The sequence below is a fragment of the Hermetia illucens genome, chromosome 3 (assembly GCF_905115235.1).
Source record: "Hermetia illucens chromosome 3, iHerIll2.2.curated.20191125, whole genome shotgun sequence".
Lineage (NCBI taxonomy): Eukaryota > Metazoa > Arthropoda > Insecta > Diptera > Stratiomyidae > Hermetia > Hermetia illucens.
Window position 1 is genome coordinate 124,917,080 of NC_051851.1, and position 18,853 is coordinate 124,935,932.

At 42.8% G+C, this 18,853-nt stretch overlaps 1 protein-coding gene across 1 annotated transcript; it reads right to left on the minus strand.

The window, feature by feature from the left end:
• Positions 1-2,919: 2,919 nt before the first annotated feature.
• Positions 2,920-18,547, minus strand: LOC119650786 (zinc finger protein 28-like). The gene is made up of 8 exons (XM_038053901.1): positions 17,762-18,547; positions 17,164-17,328; positions 15,479-16,943; positions 8,265-8,432; positions 8,068-8,201; positions 6,211-6,630; positions 5,958-6,141; positions 2,920-5,887 (listed from the first exon to the last, which is right to left on the minus strand). The coding sequence occupies exons 1-8, from the start codon at positions 17,918-17,920 to the stop codon at positions 5,166-5,168; spliced, it is 3,417 nt and encodes a 1,138-aa protein (XP_037909829.1). The 5' UTR covers positions 17,921-18,547; the 3' UTR covers positions 2,920-5,165.
• Positions 18,548-18,853: the final 306 nt, after the last annotated feature.

The following is an 18,853-nucleotide window of genomic DNA, read 5'->3' on the forward strand; positions in this document are numbered from 1 at the left end:
TGATGTGGTCAAAGTAGGAGGATCCGGAGCGGAAACCAGCCTACTCTCTGTCAATCAAGTTTTCAAGATGTTTTTCGACGGGTTCCAGGATTATTTTATCTATTATCTTGGCAACAGCAGAAGGCACGCAGATACCCCTCCAATTGTCATACTCAAAACGGGGCCCCTTCCTCCACTCTCTATGAAAGATCTCGGATTCGCAAGATTTCCGTACGAGTGGAAGCAGCAGATCAGCAGTAACTGCAGGGGCAGCGATAAATAACCCTGTGATGAGTCCAGCGGCTTTACTCCTTTTGAGTGCATTGATGGCCGAAATGATTTCTCTTCTGCTTGGAGGAACTGTTCGTATCCGTATGCTAGGGTGACTAGCCATTTCACCTACAAGTGGAAGAACCTCACCGGATGTAATCCGTTTAGCAACCACGGTGAAGTGTTTTTTCCACCTCTTCAGTTGTTCATCATCGTGGATAAGTCGACCGTTGACGTTCTTCACAGGACCATCGAGAGATTTGCAACCGCACACTGCAGCATCTTCCACTTCCCTGGCAAGCTCAATAGCAAATTCTTTCTTGTCACGGTGTATACTACGCTAAACTTCTCGAAATTTCGCTGGATAAAGGAGTTCGATCGGGTCACGCCCGCCACCACTCGTAGCGGCCAGTAGAGCCTTCAATCCCTTCCGTTCACCGATCAGCTTCCGCGACTCCGCAGTCAGCCAGATCTTATGACGCCCCTTCGGCACGTGGACAACGACTTGAGTAGCATGCGGGAAAAAAAAAAAAACATTTTTGATGGCGACCCAATGCCCATCGATCGATTTTCAGGCGCAGTACTCAGTTGAGCTGCCGCTCGATCAGCAAGATAGTTCTCCCACCGTCAAGCGGCAGCTGGGTCGTAAAAGCGGTCGATATTCAACTTAGGGGGCGCAGCTTCTCAACCCTGCGAGAAGTAGTGGACGCAACACTCAAGCGAACGTAACTGACCATCGGACCGTGCTCTCTTTCGAGGCCGATATCAGCACCTCTCACATCGAGAAGACAACTCCTAAATCTACTGCTGATCGCGAGGTGGCCGATCAGACAGTTGAAACCCAACTGAGCTTATGGTGGGCTTTGTGCTCGAACAGTGTCTTAATCTTGCAGTTAGAAGTCTGTCAGAAACCACCTTCCAGGTCAAGAGAGCGCACCTTAGGGCGCAGAAGCTACCCGACATCAGATTCGCGTTTGCTACCACTTAGCTTTCCAGAGTAGAAAAGCACATTGCCGCAAGAGCGAGAGAAATACTCTCCAGAGTCCCACCGTCTTTCTACACTTAGGCCCAGAATCTCCAGTATCATATCACTGGAATTTTTGCTCAAGTTGGAGGAAGCGAGCACTCTGAGGACCGTCGCTATCGTTATCAAGGAGCGTGTGCACATTCCAAAATCAATCACAATTCGTTTTCGGTAGCAAAATATCGTTCCCGTGAAGTCAGTCCCTTTCCGAGGCGTTGTTAACTTTTCGGCAGCAATAAAGTTTCAAAATTTGCAGGTTGTCAGCCCACAAATTTCTATCCCTTTTAGTAGCCTCTTATTACAAACATTGAGTTTGCGTTTTTCTTAAGCCCCAACTCATAGGGCGGGTGATATAATATTCATCGACTATCTTGAGAAGGGAAAAACTATCAACAGCGACTATTATATAGCGTCATTGGAACGGAACATTTGAAGGGTGAAACCGCGAAAACGGCCCCATTTGAAGGAAAAGAACATAGTGTTTCGTCCAGACAACGCACAAAACGATGTCAAAATTGCATGAATTGGGCTTCGAATTGCTCCCGCATCCACCGTATTCGCCAGTTCTGGCCCCAGCGACCTTTTCCTGTTCTCAGACCCCAAGAGAATGCTTGTTGGAAAGAAATTAGGCGTCGAAATTGAGATAACCGCTGAGGCTAAAGACAAAGCGTGTTATAAAAATGGTATCGAAAAATTGTATGACCGCTATAACCCTATCGCTCTGGAAAGGCAACTATATTGAATAATCAACTCAACCTTTATACATTTTTTTTTTCTGTTAGCCTACGGACTTTTCAGCTCAACTGTTACGACGCCAACATCTTGTTTACATGGCTTAGGTTGCAGTAAATTTGCTCGAAATTGATAAATTTGAACTGCTAAACTGCCAATAATAGCCAGACATGCATAAAACTTGGCATGCGTATGGGCAATACTGTTCTCTATGCAAATTCAATACCCTCTCTCTCTTTTTTTAGCAAATTTATTTGGGTTGGGACGTTTCCGAAAACGAGTCCTGTCTCAGTTTAAGTATGCACACGCGCACTTTAAAATCCACGTGAAAACTAATATCAGAGATCTTCCATTTAATACCCCACACCCCACTTTGCATGTAGCCTCACTTTAAACTCCACGTAAATTGATGTCACAAAACCTTAAAAATGCGGCAATTAACTTCTACATCTAATAGATGAACGAAATTCTCTCTCGAAGAGCGCCTTATTGACCTTGAAGTTGGACGAAAGTTTAATCTAACGACGATCATCATTTGCAAAAATCGATTCTCTATAAAAGTAAATCAATCGGTGTCATTTTTTCAATTTCATGAATAGATAACCATCTTAATAATTTAGTTCAGTTGTATATCTGCAATTCAGCGTCTTATTCCGATTTCTGAAAATTGAAGGACTCTCAGCGCCACAGGAGTATTTAGACAGATAATAATACTCCTGGAGGGCGACAACAGAAGTTGGGCTATGTGTGTCAGAGAAACTGCTAAGACAATCTGATTCTTGATAGGTTCTGCACGATTCTCAATTTCGGAAGGCATTTCTAATGCATGTAGGTGCGAAAATGCACTTGTTACCGATGTGAGTTTTTAGGATTTTCTAAGGAGATCCAAGATTCAAATTAAACGGTATTCAATCTAGTAGTTTTTCATTTATAATTATCCTATAATCTTATTTCTACAGCTACTACAGTAGGGCTCTTAAATAACTATACAATCATCGACTGGTTGTATTCTATTCGTATTTATGTTAGTTGATATACTGCCAATAGTAGCAATTTGTTTGAATCATTCAATATTTAGCTTGATACAGACGTTATACGTGTGTCTCTACGTTACAACTTTAATTCTTCTACGAATAACTTTTGCGTCAGATACATCCACAGATCATTATTCGCTCATTGCCATGCTTTCCTATTCATTACAAGTGATAATCTCTAAGCTATTCATTTGTGTTTTGTCTCTATTTGCAAGGAATTGAAAAATGTAATTATAAAACTGTTTTCTCACCGGTACAAATTACTTTTAGTACTGCAGCTTCACCTTTGGCCCTGATTTTGTTACTAGTCAACGAACGAAATAGTATTTGATAGGAAAAACAATAGTTGAATTGGAATAAAAGCTGAATTGGCTTGCAGGAAAGGGCAAACTCCATCAAAGTCCACCCAGCACTGCATGCGATGGTGTTTTGGTCGCAGTTTTGGGACTGCAACAAGGTATACATTCGTGACTTCAACCAGTTTCTTGATTTGGTTTTTATTGTAAAAGTCTGCATATTTCCTCTTTCACTATGACTTCACGCACATCAACTCGAATTACTTTTCAAAATAAACGTTAATGTATTTACAAGAAACAAAAGCAAATATCCAAAATCACACGAAATCTTCCAATTTTCGAAATTGTTCCCTGTATTGCAACTACTCTGCCCTCCCGACTCTGCTTCAATAGGGATTCTGTTTTCTTCATTCTAGAACATAGAATAGTTAATCTAATCTCACGTTTCATGCTAAAGACAAAGGCGACGTTTTTCGTCACCGCCAAAATTGCAGGTATTTCCTTGAACATCACAAATCGTAAAATCTTCTATAAAACCTAAGAATCTAACCCAAAGCGAACTCGTCACATAAAACCCGTTGGATCCTTGGGGGAATAAAAAATGTCCATGAATATTGAAATGATATCTAAAAGTTGATTATTGATCATTAGTACAATAGTAGTTAGTCACTATAATATATGTGGTTTATATACATTTAAATGTACCCAAAAATATCAATTCGACACACGGTAAAACGGAACTTTACAAGTCCAGACACACACATGATAAAACAAACAATAGTAAAGTTCTTCGTATATTAATACATTTTAAAAAATGATTTTTCTTGCTCGAGGGTTACACAGTTCTATGATATTACCACTTTCACGTCTGCTACACTTTATTTTTCTCTAAATTACCTTTTAATAAACATTTAGAATATACATCATTATTAATATTTTAAGATATTAGGTATACATAAATTGTAGTGGGGCGACCCGGTGCCGCCATTTTTGGAAACTATTCATGTTAAATATACGCGGGAATATATTCAATTTGCTTTGCTTTCTCCTTGTTGGTTCGTCTAAATAAGTTCTATATGTAAATATACCATGCGTTATTCGAAAAATAATAAACAATAAACAAAATAGGAATAAAATAAGAATATAGTTCTCTTTGATAAAGCATTCATATTTCTTAACTTAAATTTAGTATTTGCTTTCATTTCATCCAGTGCGATCTAACTCAATCCATCTTCGGTTCGCCCTCAACGAAAATATATTTTCAATATATTTCCTAATAGAAGAGTACAATGTGAAGCTTCAGAAACGAACTACCACAGTCTACAGCAAGATCTTTGCCCTTATTCTAATCGAGATTGGTTCAACCCGCCCGAAGGTCATGGTTGAACCTCTTCCAAAGCAATCTCCGTCCACACATCACATCAAAGGTAGCAAAACCTCACCTACACACTCTGGGAAGTCTTGGTCGAACCACGTTTTGCATTCTTCGCGCATTGTAATAAATCATTTCATCTACAAAAGTGTTAACCTACGTCTAAGTTCTCCTCCATGTAGTCAATAAAAATGTTAACAAAAACTATCGGTTACGATATATTGTAAAATATTGAAAATGAGACGCTAAATGACTATAATATTAAAAATACTGGTTTTAAAACACCGCACCGTCTGTGGATAGTAGAGTAATTATCGTTAAAAAACAAATGTTCAACTAAACGTGCGCTACATGTTATGTATAAAAATCATGTTTTCATTAGATGAAGTGTTGTGTGTTTATAACAACGAAACTGACCGTCACTGCCCCTTTGGGATAGGGGCGGCACTTTTGTTTGTTTAATAGACCACCGAGTGGTGCTCCACGCCGGGCGGCAAATGCTGCAGTTGTATCGAAGCCCTTGTGATTGTTGCAGGGTCGCCAGCCTGTATGATTGCAATGGGCACCGTTTGCGTAGGATCCCCGCCTTGTTGATTATTTTGCTGCTGCTGCTGCGGCTGCTGTTGAGGCGGAGGGGGTTGTTGGTGTTGCTGTTGTTGCGATTGCTGCTGCTGCATTTGCGCGGAAACATGTTGTTGTTGCTGCTGCTGCTGCTGTTGGTTCGCATGTGATGTAATCGTCGAAGTAACGATCGGCACGAGACCGGTTGTTCCAGACAATGAACTCGTATTACTTATTGTTGAGTTGGCGGAAGTAGCTGTTATTTGTTGTATTGTATGCATTGTAGGCGCTTGGTGAGGAATCAGAGGGTTAATCGGGAGTAAGTTGGCTTTCGTCAGTAGCTGAATTCGTTCATTCATGTATTGGGGAGCTGTCGCCATCGTGGTGGGATTTGTTTCCGTTTTTATTGTGTTGTACTGAGAAACGACAGTGGTGACGGTAGGCGGATTTGCTTCCGTTTTAATGTTTGTTACGAGTCCGAGTGGCGGTATAATCACATTCGGATGATTCATTTTCATGTGTCGCTTCAGGTTCCCTTTTTCAACGAACGCCTTGCTACACAGGGAACAAACATGAGGCTTTTCGCCAGAATGGGCGCGCATATGCGATACCAAGTGTCCTGTTTCGAAAAAATACAAGAAAACAGTTCAAACTATCTTTTTTCTGCATTTCATTTCTCCTCAACTTACCTTTGCATATAAAATCTTTCGGGCACTTTTCGCAACGGAATGGTCGTTCAACATCTTGGCCTTTTGTGTGACTGCGCTGATGGAAGATAAGATTTCCTTTGAGCGGGAAGGACTTTCCGCACGTTTCACAGGCGAACGGCCGATCCCCGGTATGGCACCGAGACATATGGTTTATCAAATGCTCCTGTTAGAAAAAAGGAATAAACATTATTTGAAACTGCCACTCTCCGACATCCTCACTCCTATCAATTACCTTTCGTGTAAATGGCTTATTGCAGACATTGCAGCAATGCGCATTATCGCTTGAATGCTGCTTCATGTGATTATTCAAATGTTCTTTTCGTGTAAATGTCTTTTGGCAACATTCACATTTATGTGGTGAATCGCCCGTATGCAAACGAATGTGATTCGTTAAGTGTTCTTTTCGAGTAAATGTTTTGTTACAGTACGAGCATCGATGCGGCGATTCGCCGGTGTGCTGCCTCACGTGATTTACGAGATGCTCTTTCCTAGTGAATGTCTTCGTGCAGTACGTGCACTTGTGTGGCGATTCGCCTGTATGCTGGCGGATATGATTTACCATATGATCCTTGCGGGTGAACGCTTTTGTGCAGAATGTACACTTGAATGGTGTTTCACCGGTATGCTGCCGCACATGATTGACAAGATGTTCCTGCGCAAGAAACAATTAAAATCGTTTGAATATCGAGACCCAACTTGGACCAGAACAGTGTAATTACTGTCAAGCCCTGACACCGAAAGTACAACCCTGCCGTGAAGTCAGTCGAGTGAGAGGAACGAGAGCGATAAGTTCGAATAAAGCGTGTCCGTTTATTTAAATTCTCGTGTTGTGATTTATTATACCAAAAATCCCATGTCCACACATCCTTGACAGATCAGAAGTGGGATCTTTTGGTTAAATACACAATCGCCGTAATATCGTAATCGTAAAATTGAAAAGTAAAAAAAAAAAGTAACATTTTCGTTTTCGACGTGATCAACCGCCGCCGCCGCCATTGTTTAGTCATCGATAACATTCGCTCAGCCACCGACTATCTTTGCCGTTTGTCGTTCTATTCACCGAAACAAACTTGGCGATTCGAATATCGTCACAATCCACCGTACGCCGACGCCGCTGCTTAGCAAACGACAGATATTGCTAAGCCGTTGTATATTCGTTTAGCTTTCGAAACAACCATCGCGAAACCGCCGTGTGTCTCTTCGTCGTACTCACGGAAACAAACGAAGTGCCGCCTTGTTCGCTTGTGTTTTAAAAACCCTTTTTTTTATTGTGCCGTTCATTATTCTAAACAGAATGCCTTTGATAAAAGCGGAATCTCTGAAAGTAGGAACATTGAGAGAACTGCTACGGGAGAGAGATTTATCGACAAAAGGAACAAAAGCCGAGTTAGTAACACGACTTATTGAAGGCGCTGGCACCGACGAATTCGATATCGAAGACGAAAGCAATGAGCTCAAATTGCTGCGAGATGTAATTGCTAATCGAATGATCCAGGCCTTAAACAACGAAAACGATACCGATACCGAGACGACCTTAACATCAATCGAAATTCGTCAGAAGGCTGCAGAACGAATCATGAATGAAAAAACACGTTGGAAGCTAAGATTCGACGCGAAACACAAATCACCTACGACGTACGAAGAAGGAGATCTTGTGGTTGTGGAAAACGTTCCGACCGCAACAGGCGAATCGCACAAGTTGGAGCCAAAATATAAAGGTCCCTATATAATTTCGAAGGTTTTACGACACGACCGGTACGTAATAGAGGACCTTGCCGATATTCGAGGTCGACGACGCTATAGTTCTGTCTACACGAGTGACAAGCTCAAGCCGTGGTGTTACTTGAGTCCGGAGATTGACTGCTACGAGGAGTCCGATGAAAACGATGAACCTGAAATCGGGTCGATTTCAATGTCAGGAGAGGCCGAGCTGTCAAGCCCTGACACCGAAAGTACAACCCTGCCGTGAAGTCAGTCGAGTGAGAGGAACGAGAGCGATAAGTTCGAATAAAGCGTGTCCGTTTATTTAAATTCTCGTGTTGTGATTTATTATACCAAAAATCCCATGTCCACACATCCTTGACATTACCTTTCTTGTAAATGTTTTCAAGCAGTACGTACAACGATGAGGTGATTCGCCAGTGTGCTGTCGAACATGATTTAGCAAATGCTCTTTCCGAGTGAATGTCTTTGCGCAAAAATCACAGCGATGGGGAGTTTCGCCTGTGGAAAAAAGAATCGCAAGGGTTGATAAAGTGACCATGCGGTACTTCGATTAATGCTTACCTGTGTGCCACAGTATGTGATTTGTGAAGTGTTCTTTCCGGCTAAAGCTCTTACCGCAAATCTCACATCGGAATGGCGTGTCGTTAGTATGGGATCGCATATGATTCGCCAAATGCTCCTTGCGTGTGTACTTCTTACCACAAACTTCACATTGATGGGGCGTCTCGCCTTAAACAAAAGAGAAAATTAAATTTACAAATACTAAGTGAAATAGCCTTATATGATAAATGAAAAATAAACTACACCATCTGACTGGCAAGGAAGTATTATAGTTCAAATTACTGTCCGATCCAGTTATTTTCCCATACCGTGAAGATTTTTGAATGCATTCTTGACAACCGTATACGCAAAATCGTTGAAATAACGGTGAATCAAACCTAATTTGTCAAGAACTGTGGCACCCCTGCCGCAATACACATTGCGCACATTACTATGGAAAAACATCGTGAGAAACGTCGCCCGCTTTACATCTGCATTTCTGGATCTATAGAGAAAGTGTTTGACCGTGACCCACACGAACCCACCTGGTATGCTCTACGACAACACTTAGTGTCAGAAGAATTGGGTTCAATTGCTCTACTACCATCCGAAAAGTAAAGTTCGACGTGTGGGGCGAGCATCAAAACCACTTCGTGTCTTTGTTGATGTTCATCAAAAAAGCACGCGCTCACCACCACTCTTTATTCTTGTTATGGACAACGTCAAGCGGGACATCCAACGTCTAGTGCCCTATAGACTGCTTTATGATGATGTTTTTTAGCGTCTAATAGCAAAAATTATCTCGAGCAACTTGTGCAAAACTGGAATGATAGCCTCATGCAACACGATCTCAGATTGAATCTGACTAAAACTTACTTTCTGACGACCGATCCGCATGAAACAGGCACAATCACTGTCAGCAGCAATGACCTGCCCAGAACTGGGCGATTTAAATATCTCGGGCCAATGCTATCAGCCAATGGAGAACCGCGTTATCAAATTATAATAATCGTTGGCGCAACAATCCATGTTAGATCAGGGCCTTGAAGTGTGTTAGAGCACTTCATTCAAGACCGTAACGGTACACTAGGAGGCAATGTGGTCAGCATTGCTCTCGTTATCAAATTGCTTTACGCATTTACGCAACCTGCATGAAGTGGCGCTCCAATAACTGGTATTCTTTGTGATCGACATATCAACGAACGTCTCAAATCTAAAATTTATCGAAATATCGTTCACCCTGTCGTTCCCTATGATTCTGAGTTTTGGTCGGCTATAAAAGACAACGAACGGCGCCTTGCGGTAATGGAGACGAAGATGTTGCGTCGGACTAGTGGCGTGACACTAGACTTTAAACAAGCTTAGATTCCTTGCAGGAAAATGATGCTCGTGATCAGTCAAGTCAACCTCATGGCGTCAAGGTGGCTAAAGTGGGAAGAACTGATTACTATTCTTTAAGGAAGGAAAGGCAAGTTTTTCAGTTGTCTAGTTTTCTATATTAAGGGGCTCTTATTATAAATTTCTTTTCTCTCATTTTTATAATAGCTTATACCATATAGAATAACTCATGGAAATTTCGACACCGAACTCCAAAAAGTTTTGAAATAGTGGAGGTTCAGAGAACACAACGTCTCGCGCCCGAAAAAGGCGCTTGATGGGGGGAGAATTGCTTATATGATATAGAGCTCTCGTAAATGTTATCATAATATTATATCAACAAAAGAGGCCGAGTTTTTGTCGTTGTAGTGTACACAAATACGCGTGTTGATTAATTAATTAAGGGAAGCAGAACTGAGAATATGAAGGTTATAATGGTTTGCTCTCACTTCCTTTACTCCACAACTCCTCCATATGGGAGAACAGGCGATTCAACTGACTAATTCTCTTGCTTGTTCCAATTTTTAACGACCTTTTTAAAGGTATTTTGAGAATTTTACTAATAATGGGAGTGATTATTGTTCCTTTTGCCAATACAGTGGAATCCGTCTAATTCGTAAAAATGGTCCCCAGAGTTAATTTTCTTTATTTTGCACTCTCGATAATTGTTGTTCCCGATATTTTGTAAAAATCGTCAATCCTTTGATGATACGAATTATGGGGGATTCTTCTGTATATGTATTCAGAAAAAAGATGAGCACAGCAACAAGCAAATAGGCGAAGTAACGAGGGTTTAAAAATAGCTCGCACAAAAGGAGGAAAGCTTTAGCGAAGTAGCAGGCTCTTCTGAAGAGCACTACAGTAGTGGAGCTAAACTTTTTTCACGGTTTCAGCAGAATGGTGCATAGAATAATTTTAAATATTTATTTATGAAAATATTTTTACACATACTTCATTTTGTAGTTAATATTTCTGTAAAGCTTGGAAACAATTGATCCAGCGCTTTTTATTTAATTAATTCCCGAAAAAGTATCTAAATTTTGAATTTTTACAGTAGGGTCAACCACTAGTACTTTTCTCTTCTTTTTTGAGAGCACCTGCCGTTAAATTGGCCATTTGTATTGAAGTTCTGGCCTTTCTATATATTCGGCAGATAACCTTCCGAATATGTTTTCTCCAAAGTTTTTTTTAAGGAGTCATATAAGTTCAAACATTTTTCTTTAGTAAATTATTCATTAGAGTTTATTTGGAAAAACACTGTGATTCAAAAACTCAACAGATCACCTTGGATTCAGGGGATCAAGCGGCAGTGCATTTGTCAGTGCAAATAAGACTACGAGTGCTCTTCGGGGACTCCTCTAGGAACCTCTTTTTTCTTCAGCCTTTGTCCCGTTTGGTAACATGGTCAGCGCGCTTAGATTCGCCACTTTTCGATAGTCACCAATTTCGATCCCTCTTTCGCTACTTCTCGACGATGGGTGCAACGTCTTATCAGTGGCGAATATCCTCACTTTGGACGTGTCTTGATAGCAAAGATTGTCAGTTGTGGAGCGTCACTTCTTCCAAGTAGTGCTTATATATAAAGTAATTTAATTTTGCAATTCATCATTGGTAGGTTAATAGTCAGTCGTCAAAATTTCTGTTGGATTAGGCTGCCTGAGACCTTTGACCCTATGATGAGACGTTTCGAGGGAAATAATTTTTGTAAGCTGAAATAGGCTCTGTTGGCAGCCAATAACCGTGTCCGGATGTCGCGTAGGAGTGCCAGGCCTGTGCACCGACCAAGTTCTTCGTTTCGGATAGTATCAGACCAGAGTATTCCGATGATACAACGCAGACAGGTGTTGATGGAGGCTTGGAGCTTTTGGGATTCACTTTCTGGGTGCTACTTCCATCTAATTCGATGTCATTGTAGACAGAAATCACACTTCCTAGATAAACAAACTGATCGATGACTTCGACGATCTCCCTAACAATGCAGAGTACGATGACCCGTTAGACTGAAAACCTTGGCTTTGTTGGTGTTTATCTTCAGTTCAACTTTAGTTATGCTTTCCAAATCATGATCCAATTGACCAAGGACTTTGACCCGATGAGAAAATGTTTGAGGAAAAATGTCATCGTCCGTTGAAATAATAACGGTGACAGGATGCAGCCATGACGGTCTCTGCTTTGGACTTAAAAATAGTCTGAAAATTTACCTCGAAATGCCCCTCCTGCTTAGAGCATCGCAGATTCACATGCTGTTCACATTATCAAAAGCTTCCTTGAAATCGATGAAGAGCAGACGAAGCGAAGATCTAAACTTCGCGCACTGTTCCAAAATTATTCGCAGGGTGTTGATATGTTCAATGCAGGAGGATCCGGAGCGGAAACCAGACTGCTCTCTATCGATCAAACTTTCAAGATGTTTTTTGATGGGTTACACGATTATTTTAGCTATTATTTCTGCTTGAAGGAACAGTGTGTATCCGCATGCTAGGGTGACTAGCCATTTCATCCACAAGAGGAGGAACTTTACCGGATGTAATACGGTTAAGAACCATGGTGAGGTGTTCTTTTCACCTCTTCAGTTGTTCATCATCGTGGATGAGAAGTGGACCGTTGACATCCTTCGCAGCACCGTCGAAAGATTTGCGACCATAAGCAAGCCTTTTCGTGGTGCGTTGTATCAGCGCAATAGCAAATGCCCTTTTGCACAGCGTCACCCGCAGCGGTCAATAGAGCCATCAACCCCTTCCGTTCATCGATCTACTTCCATGATTCCGCAGTCAGGCGGTTCTTATGATGTCCCTTCGGGATGTGGCCGGCGGCCTACGCAGCACCCGAGAAAAGTGCATTTTTGATGGCGACACAACAATCACTGATATTCTCAGGCGGCTTACTCAGTATATCTGTCGTCCGATTAGCAAGATAACTCTCCCTACGGTTGAGGGATATTTGGATTATATGAGTAGAAATGCCGCATATCAAGGAGACGTTTCCTAAATCTACTGCTGATTGCGAAGTGGTCAATATGATTGCCCGTACGATATCGGTCAATTGAAACCCAACTGACCTTATGGTATAGTCCGTTTTCGATAGTCAAATATGCAAAGCGTTGTTAACGCTTTGATAGCAATAAAGTTTAAAAATTTGCAGATTGCTAGCCCACAATTTGTTATACTTTTTAGTCACTTCTTATGACAAGCAGGGAAGACTGTATTCTTAAGCCCCAACTCTCCGGGATCCTTATGGGTAAACATAATCCCGCTCGGAAGATCTGTCGAGACAGCACATTGCGTTCATAAATGATAGATCCACTGCACCATCACTGTAACTTTCAATTACCTTGAAATTTTTGATGCAAGTGCTTGCATAGATAACGCATTTATCTCGATTTCTGTTTAAATCAGTTAGTTGTATCACCTACAGTATTCATTTGTTTCAAATTTTCCATAAATGATAGAAACACAAAAAAATGAGAAATGCCATTTCTGCGCTTCATGAAAGGGGCTTGTCCAACTGTGAAAATGCTCACCATTTGGGCTGAAGCCATTGGATTAACGCGAAATTTTTGACTGACTCAAGGCTTACATTAAGCGAACATTTTCTGGTGACCCGCAAGTCCAAATTTATTGTGAAGAGTGGAAAATTTTTAACTTCGTGTCAAATTCAACAAAAGAGAGCCGCAGACTCCGTAGCAAATTCGCGCCCTACGTGTTTTCCGTCAAATATAGTCATGTGGGGTATCAAATAAAAGGTTTAGGTTAGCACCTTCCGAAGCCGGTCTTAGTTTTGACATTTGTTAGAAAGGTGGGGGTTCGAAACGGACCCCTTTTCAGAAACTACTTAACCGAAAAATCTGAAAAAAATTAATAGGCTCGCACTATATGGTACCTAGGTTCAGGAATACTCTACATACCGACATCTGTTCAAATAAAGTTAATAATATAAATATTACCATAATTTTTGGTAATTGCCTGCAAAACCCTCCTTTAGTTTATCCTAGCACCACCAATTTTGTACCAATGTAGGCTATAACATAGAGCATGATCCTACCAAATTTGGTGGAAATCGCAATATTACTAACAAAGTTACAAAAAGTCAAAATTGTCGCTTCTTTCGAAATTCAAGACTTTGAATATCAATATCACGAGAAAGTGGATATTCTCACACAATACATGCATATATTAGGTGCTACGTACTAATGGGATAAATGCGCACTCAAATGTCTTTAAAAAAGAAAGACACAAAACCTTTCATATTTGAAGCGTCCAGCTTCCGGTTTCCCGACGTGTTTACGCTTATGACTGGTCTGATAAAGAAAGGTTTGCCTTCACGATCCAGACGAATTTACCGGTTATTGGCATGATTTGAGGCATGAACTGCGCTATTTTACAATGTCCATTTTCGTAGACCGATCTGTTATGATTTGGGCAGCGTTTGGGACACCCGCGCCCACCGGTACCCGGATTAATTCGGAGGACTACCAAGAAATTCCGCACCATAACTTGTTGCCGTTTTTGAGACGGTTTCGATCGACTAAGCGGCAGTCCATATGTCCCCTCTACAAAATACTAGCTTGCTGCTATTAAAGTGCCTAACAGCTGGGCCGAAAAGTTTGTAGGCTATCACACAGATGGCGCTACTAGTATCAAATGCATATCATTTTTAGCTAGCCCTAACCTTCAAAAGACACGCGTACAAATTTGACAGTGATTGAACTATTAGTTTGTGGGGTAGAGCGCTTTTAGTTAAGCAGCTTTTGTTAGTTTGAAGAAAATGGATAAACAGGAATTTCGTGTGTTAATAAAGCATTGCATTGGGCTTGATAAACATTATTCGGAATTTTCACCAGGAAAATCAACTGTTGAGAAGTGCTTTTCTAAATTTAAACGAGGCGAAATGAGCACCGAGGACCGTGGACGCCTCAAAGGGGCTGTTATCGACGAAAACAACACTTTCGAGTGTCTCCATTCGTATTCTCCAGAACTGGCCCCTAGCGAATTTTGCCTTTTCTCAGATCTCAAGAGAATGCTCGCTAGAGAGAAATTTAGCGCCAATGAAAAGGCAATCGCCGAAACTGAGACTTACGGCAAATCGTACTATAAAAATGGTATCGAAAAATTGTATGAACACTATAATCGTTGTATCGCCCTCGAAGGCATTTATATTGAATAATAGAATCAAATTCTATTGAAAGAATGTTTTTCTATGTTAGCCTATGAACTTTTCAGGCCAATTATGTCAAGTTACTCCAAATTTGGAAAAGGAAAGTATTTTTTTCGGGACGGAATCCGAAAATTGCTGTAAGATGGAAGAGTACTAGCCAACAGACAATACTTTAATTGACCTGCTCATTCATTTTCTTGTCAAATAAATGCAGTTTTTGTCCTTGTCTGTTGCAACAATAATAATAATAATTTTGAGCGCAACAATTCAATTGGATCAGGGCCTTGAAGTGTGTTAGAGCACTTCATTCAAGAGGGTAACGATACACTATAGGATTACGGTATCCTACAGGAGACGATGTGGCCAGCATTGCGCTCGCCCGAGATTATTACCCTGATTTGACTCGAGCTGAGTCGACTGGTATCCGACGTCAAATCACAACAGAAATCCCACTGCCACCAGTGGAATTTGAACTACGACCTTCCGTACGACAACCTTGTGTAGCCACTCAGCTATCCGCACAAATCAGAACAAAAATCAGATAGTTAGGATGATTTTCAAGGCATTTTTTTTCCAATTAATGTAAATACAGGGAATGTTTTACTACCTGGTTATCCCGGTGGAAGATTTGGTTCTTGACACCTGGGGTTTACTAAATGTTTGTTTGCATTATTATTAAAATACTTTCCACAAATACAACTCACCGGTATGCCACATATAATGGTTAACGTAATGCTCTTTCCGCGTGAAAGACTTCTTGCAGATGTCGCACCGATGCGGGGTTTCGCCTGTATGTTTCCGCACGTGATTCACCATATGCTCCTTGCGGGTGAACGTTTTCGCGCAGAACTGACATCGGAACGGCGTTTCGCCTGTGTGGCTGCGAAAGTGGTTGTCCAAGTGTTCCTTCCGAGCGAACGTTTTCTGGCACATGGTGCACGCGAAAGGCTTGTCTGCCGAATGACGCTTCATGTGCCGCTCCAGGCTCGCGTCGTTGGCGAACACGTGGAAGCATACGTTGCATGTAAACATTGGGCCGCCAATGTGAATTTTTCCATGTCTGGTGAGGTCCTGGGACGTTGTGAAGCCTTGGCCGCATACCTGGCACATGAACGGCTTCCGCTCGCTGTGATAGCGCCGGTGCACGATTAATTGGTAACGGAACTGGAACATTTTACCGCAAATATCACACGTATGAGTGGCTGGCGTTATTGTCGTCCCGTCGGCATTAGTCAGGGTCCCGGGGGCTCCGGGAACTTGATTCACCCCGGGCATTTGTGTGATATTCTCCATCTTCGGCATCAGTAATTCGCCCGTGGAAGTGGTTATGTTCGCACCAGACGTTACAACATTTGGGGCCGTTGTCGTTTTGACTGCTGCCGGGGCATTGCTGATTGTATTTACGACGTGTGTGCCCGAATGCGAGATGGGATGCGTGATTACATCGCCCCCATGCAGTTTCCCGAACACTTCGTGATATGAAAGGAACTGGCTCAAGTCTTCAATGTTCACTTTATACATTTCCACGCCCAGTTGCTTGCCCATCTCCTGGTCCTGCGGTTGGATCTTTATAAGAGACCCGTCGGCGTTCCTCACGTCCAGTAGGTGCGGTATGTGCACTTTTTGGTCCGGAGCAAGCTGCTGGGCATGCATTTGCTGTTGATGGGGCAGCATCTTGCAGTTGACGAAGGGCTTCTCCTCCTTCACCCGCTCAATGCCTTGCATCGGTTCGCCCGTGTTCATATTTTGGTTTGACATAATCTTCTCGTTTTTGTTGGGAGCCGAAGTGTCCATAATCATAATACTGTTCTCGGGGTTCACCGCCACCTGGATGTGCTCAGCTGGCTGGTTTGTCTGGATAAGGGTTGCGTTGGTCAACTGCTGCGAGCCCTGTTGCGTGACAATCATCGAGTTTGGTATTTGGATGGTGTTAGGTGCGCTAACGGTAACAATTTGCTGCTGGATGTGCTGCCGCTGCTGCTGATGCATGTTCGCCTCTTCCTGCTTGATTCCGTCCGGCTTGATCGTGGTATGAGATTGTGTGGGCTGAGTGGCGGGAATAACGACGCCGCCGGCCGAGGAAGTGGGCTGTGCGGTCGCGACATTGTAGGTTGTAGCGTTCTGGCCCGGACCCTGGAAAAGATTTGTCACGACCCAGTACTTTCCAAGCTGCAGGGTGCAAAGACAAAGAAAATGGTTAGAAATCAAGAACCACTCGCCAGATGCGTGGCGCCCTAGGAAAGCGCCGTCCACCTAGAGTGCATTGGCTTCTACTGCACAATCCCTGCGAGGATCTAGCGCTTCCCAAAGCACCTCTTGCCACCCAGCATCGACGTCATTTCCAAATCAACTCCCGACGGCACTGCGAAAGCAGATGCAGAATACTTACATGCGGGGCATTGGCCAAGGGCAAAGGATGCTTGATTTCTGCCTCACTGACAGGCTGGATCACACCCCCAATCCGCTGCTGCTCTTGTTGATGTCCACCGCCCTGAGGTTGATGTTGGTTTTGCTGCTGCTGCTGCTGTTGTTGTTGCTGCTGGTGACGGGCTTGCTGCGGGGTGAGAAATTCCATTCTAAATACGGCGCGAAAGATGCACTCAACGCAAGCAGAACCAGCAAACAAAATCGAAATCACAGACGAGCGACAAACGCGCCCCGCGTCCGAGACAAAATGGATAATGCTCGAGATTGAGTAAATTAGCGAATAGAAATGGATTTTTATCGATTTTTCACAGTTTTATGCTGATTAAAATCACATTACAATTGTGTGGGGTGGTGGGAAGAAGAGCACAGGGCGCAGGAGGGAGGAAGATACAAAATGATTGCGATGCCTAGGAGGGGGTGAGGGGCGTGTTCTTCTCGCAATCAATGAGGACCGCCGCGAGTGCAATGGGAGCCAGCGGACCTGTATGTTTGGCTGGGAATAAGCTCGGACGCGGGGGCCGATGTTTTGTTTCTGGTTCGCTTTTGTTTGTAAACCTCACCTCATCAAGCTGCTGCTGGTGCAAGTGCCGAGCATGTTGGGGGTGTTGCGGCTGCTGCTGGGGATGAGCCTGTTGTTGCTGGGGCTGCGACGGCGACTGCCGGATCTGCGAATCCGCCCCGGGATTCTCGTGGGCGACTGAGCGGTCGGAAGCGTTCATTCTTGCATTCCTACCGCACTCCGACTAGTCCTTCGAAAACACAACTTTCTGGCAAGCGATAGTACACTAAACTCCCGAGAGGATTCTTTTTTCTGTTCTTCACATCGCGCAGGCGCATGTGTAGCGTCTAATTTGCGAAACGACGAGTTTTGTCTGAATTGTTGCGTTGGATTCCCGATCCAAAACACAGGATTTAACATTCACGGCGATTCCAATTGGACACTGGACATTTCCACCGACACCAAAAGTCACTTTTGACTGCGACCGAATGCAACGCGGGATCCGCGGCCGGGCGCCATCTCTCGACTCTTCATCAGCAGCCCCGAATGCAAAACGTCATCCATCACTAAACTTTTCTCATTGCGTCGAATTTCCACTTGCTCCGCGCACCTGCACTGCATCGATCTATCGCACAAACGTTAACATGATTTTCACTGCGCGTCCTGATGATAAATTCGCGATCGGAGGACCCTCCTGGGATCGAAATTTGATAAATTTGGTCGGGCGGAAAATTGCAAAAAACGCAAACAAAATGGGCATCACCAACACATTAGCGGGCAGCGGGTAGACGATGAACCAGCATCACGATGAATTCAAACACTCACACTGCTGCGGCCTCGTATGTACACGCGGAGTTGATTGATTTTGATATGAAATGAACGGGGAGGTGGGTAGTAGTTGTTTGGATGAGCAAGAAGTGCATTGAGTTCATTCCGATCGGCAATGCAGGGTGAGCGGGAATATTTTTCGAAATGGATTTAAATTGATGTTTCCACAGGTACCATTTTTATACATTTCAATCCATTTTGATTTTATGCTTGATAGAGCCAGTTCCCTGGCTTAGAATGTGAGTTTGTTTGAGGCGTTTTTCTTATTGAGTAATTCTTTTCCAACACATCTGAACCTAATTGGGTTTGTTTTCTAAAGTCCAAT

What these genes read in the sequence shown, in the direction of transcription:
- LOC119650786 (XM_038053901.1), bottom strand. Translation starts at nt 17,920, where the DNA reads ATGAACGCTTCCGACCGCTCAGTCGCCCACGAGAATCCCGGGGCGGAT. An exon ending in ACCAGCAGCAGCTTGATGAG is followed by an intron (nt 17,329 to 17,761) that starts GTGAGGTTTACA and finishes CTCACCCCGCAG; the next exon opens with CAAGCCCGTCACCAGCAGCA. An exon ending in CCATTATATGTGGCATACCG is followed by an intron (nt 8,433 to 15,478) that starts GTGAGTTGTATT and finishes CTTTTGTTTAAG; the next exon opens with GCGAGACGCCCCATCAATGT.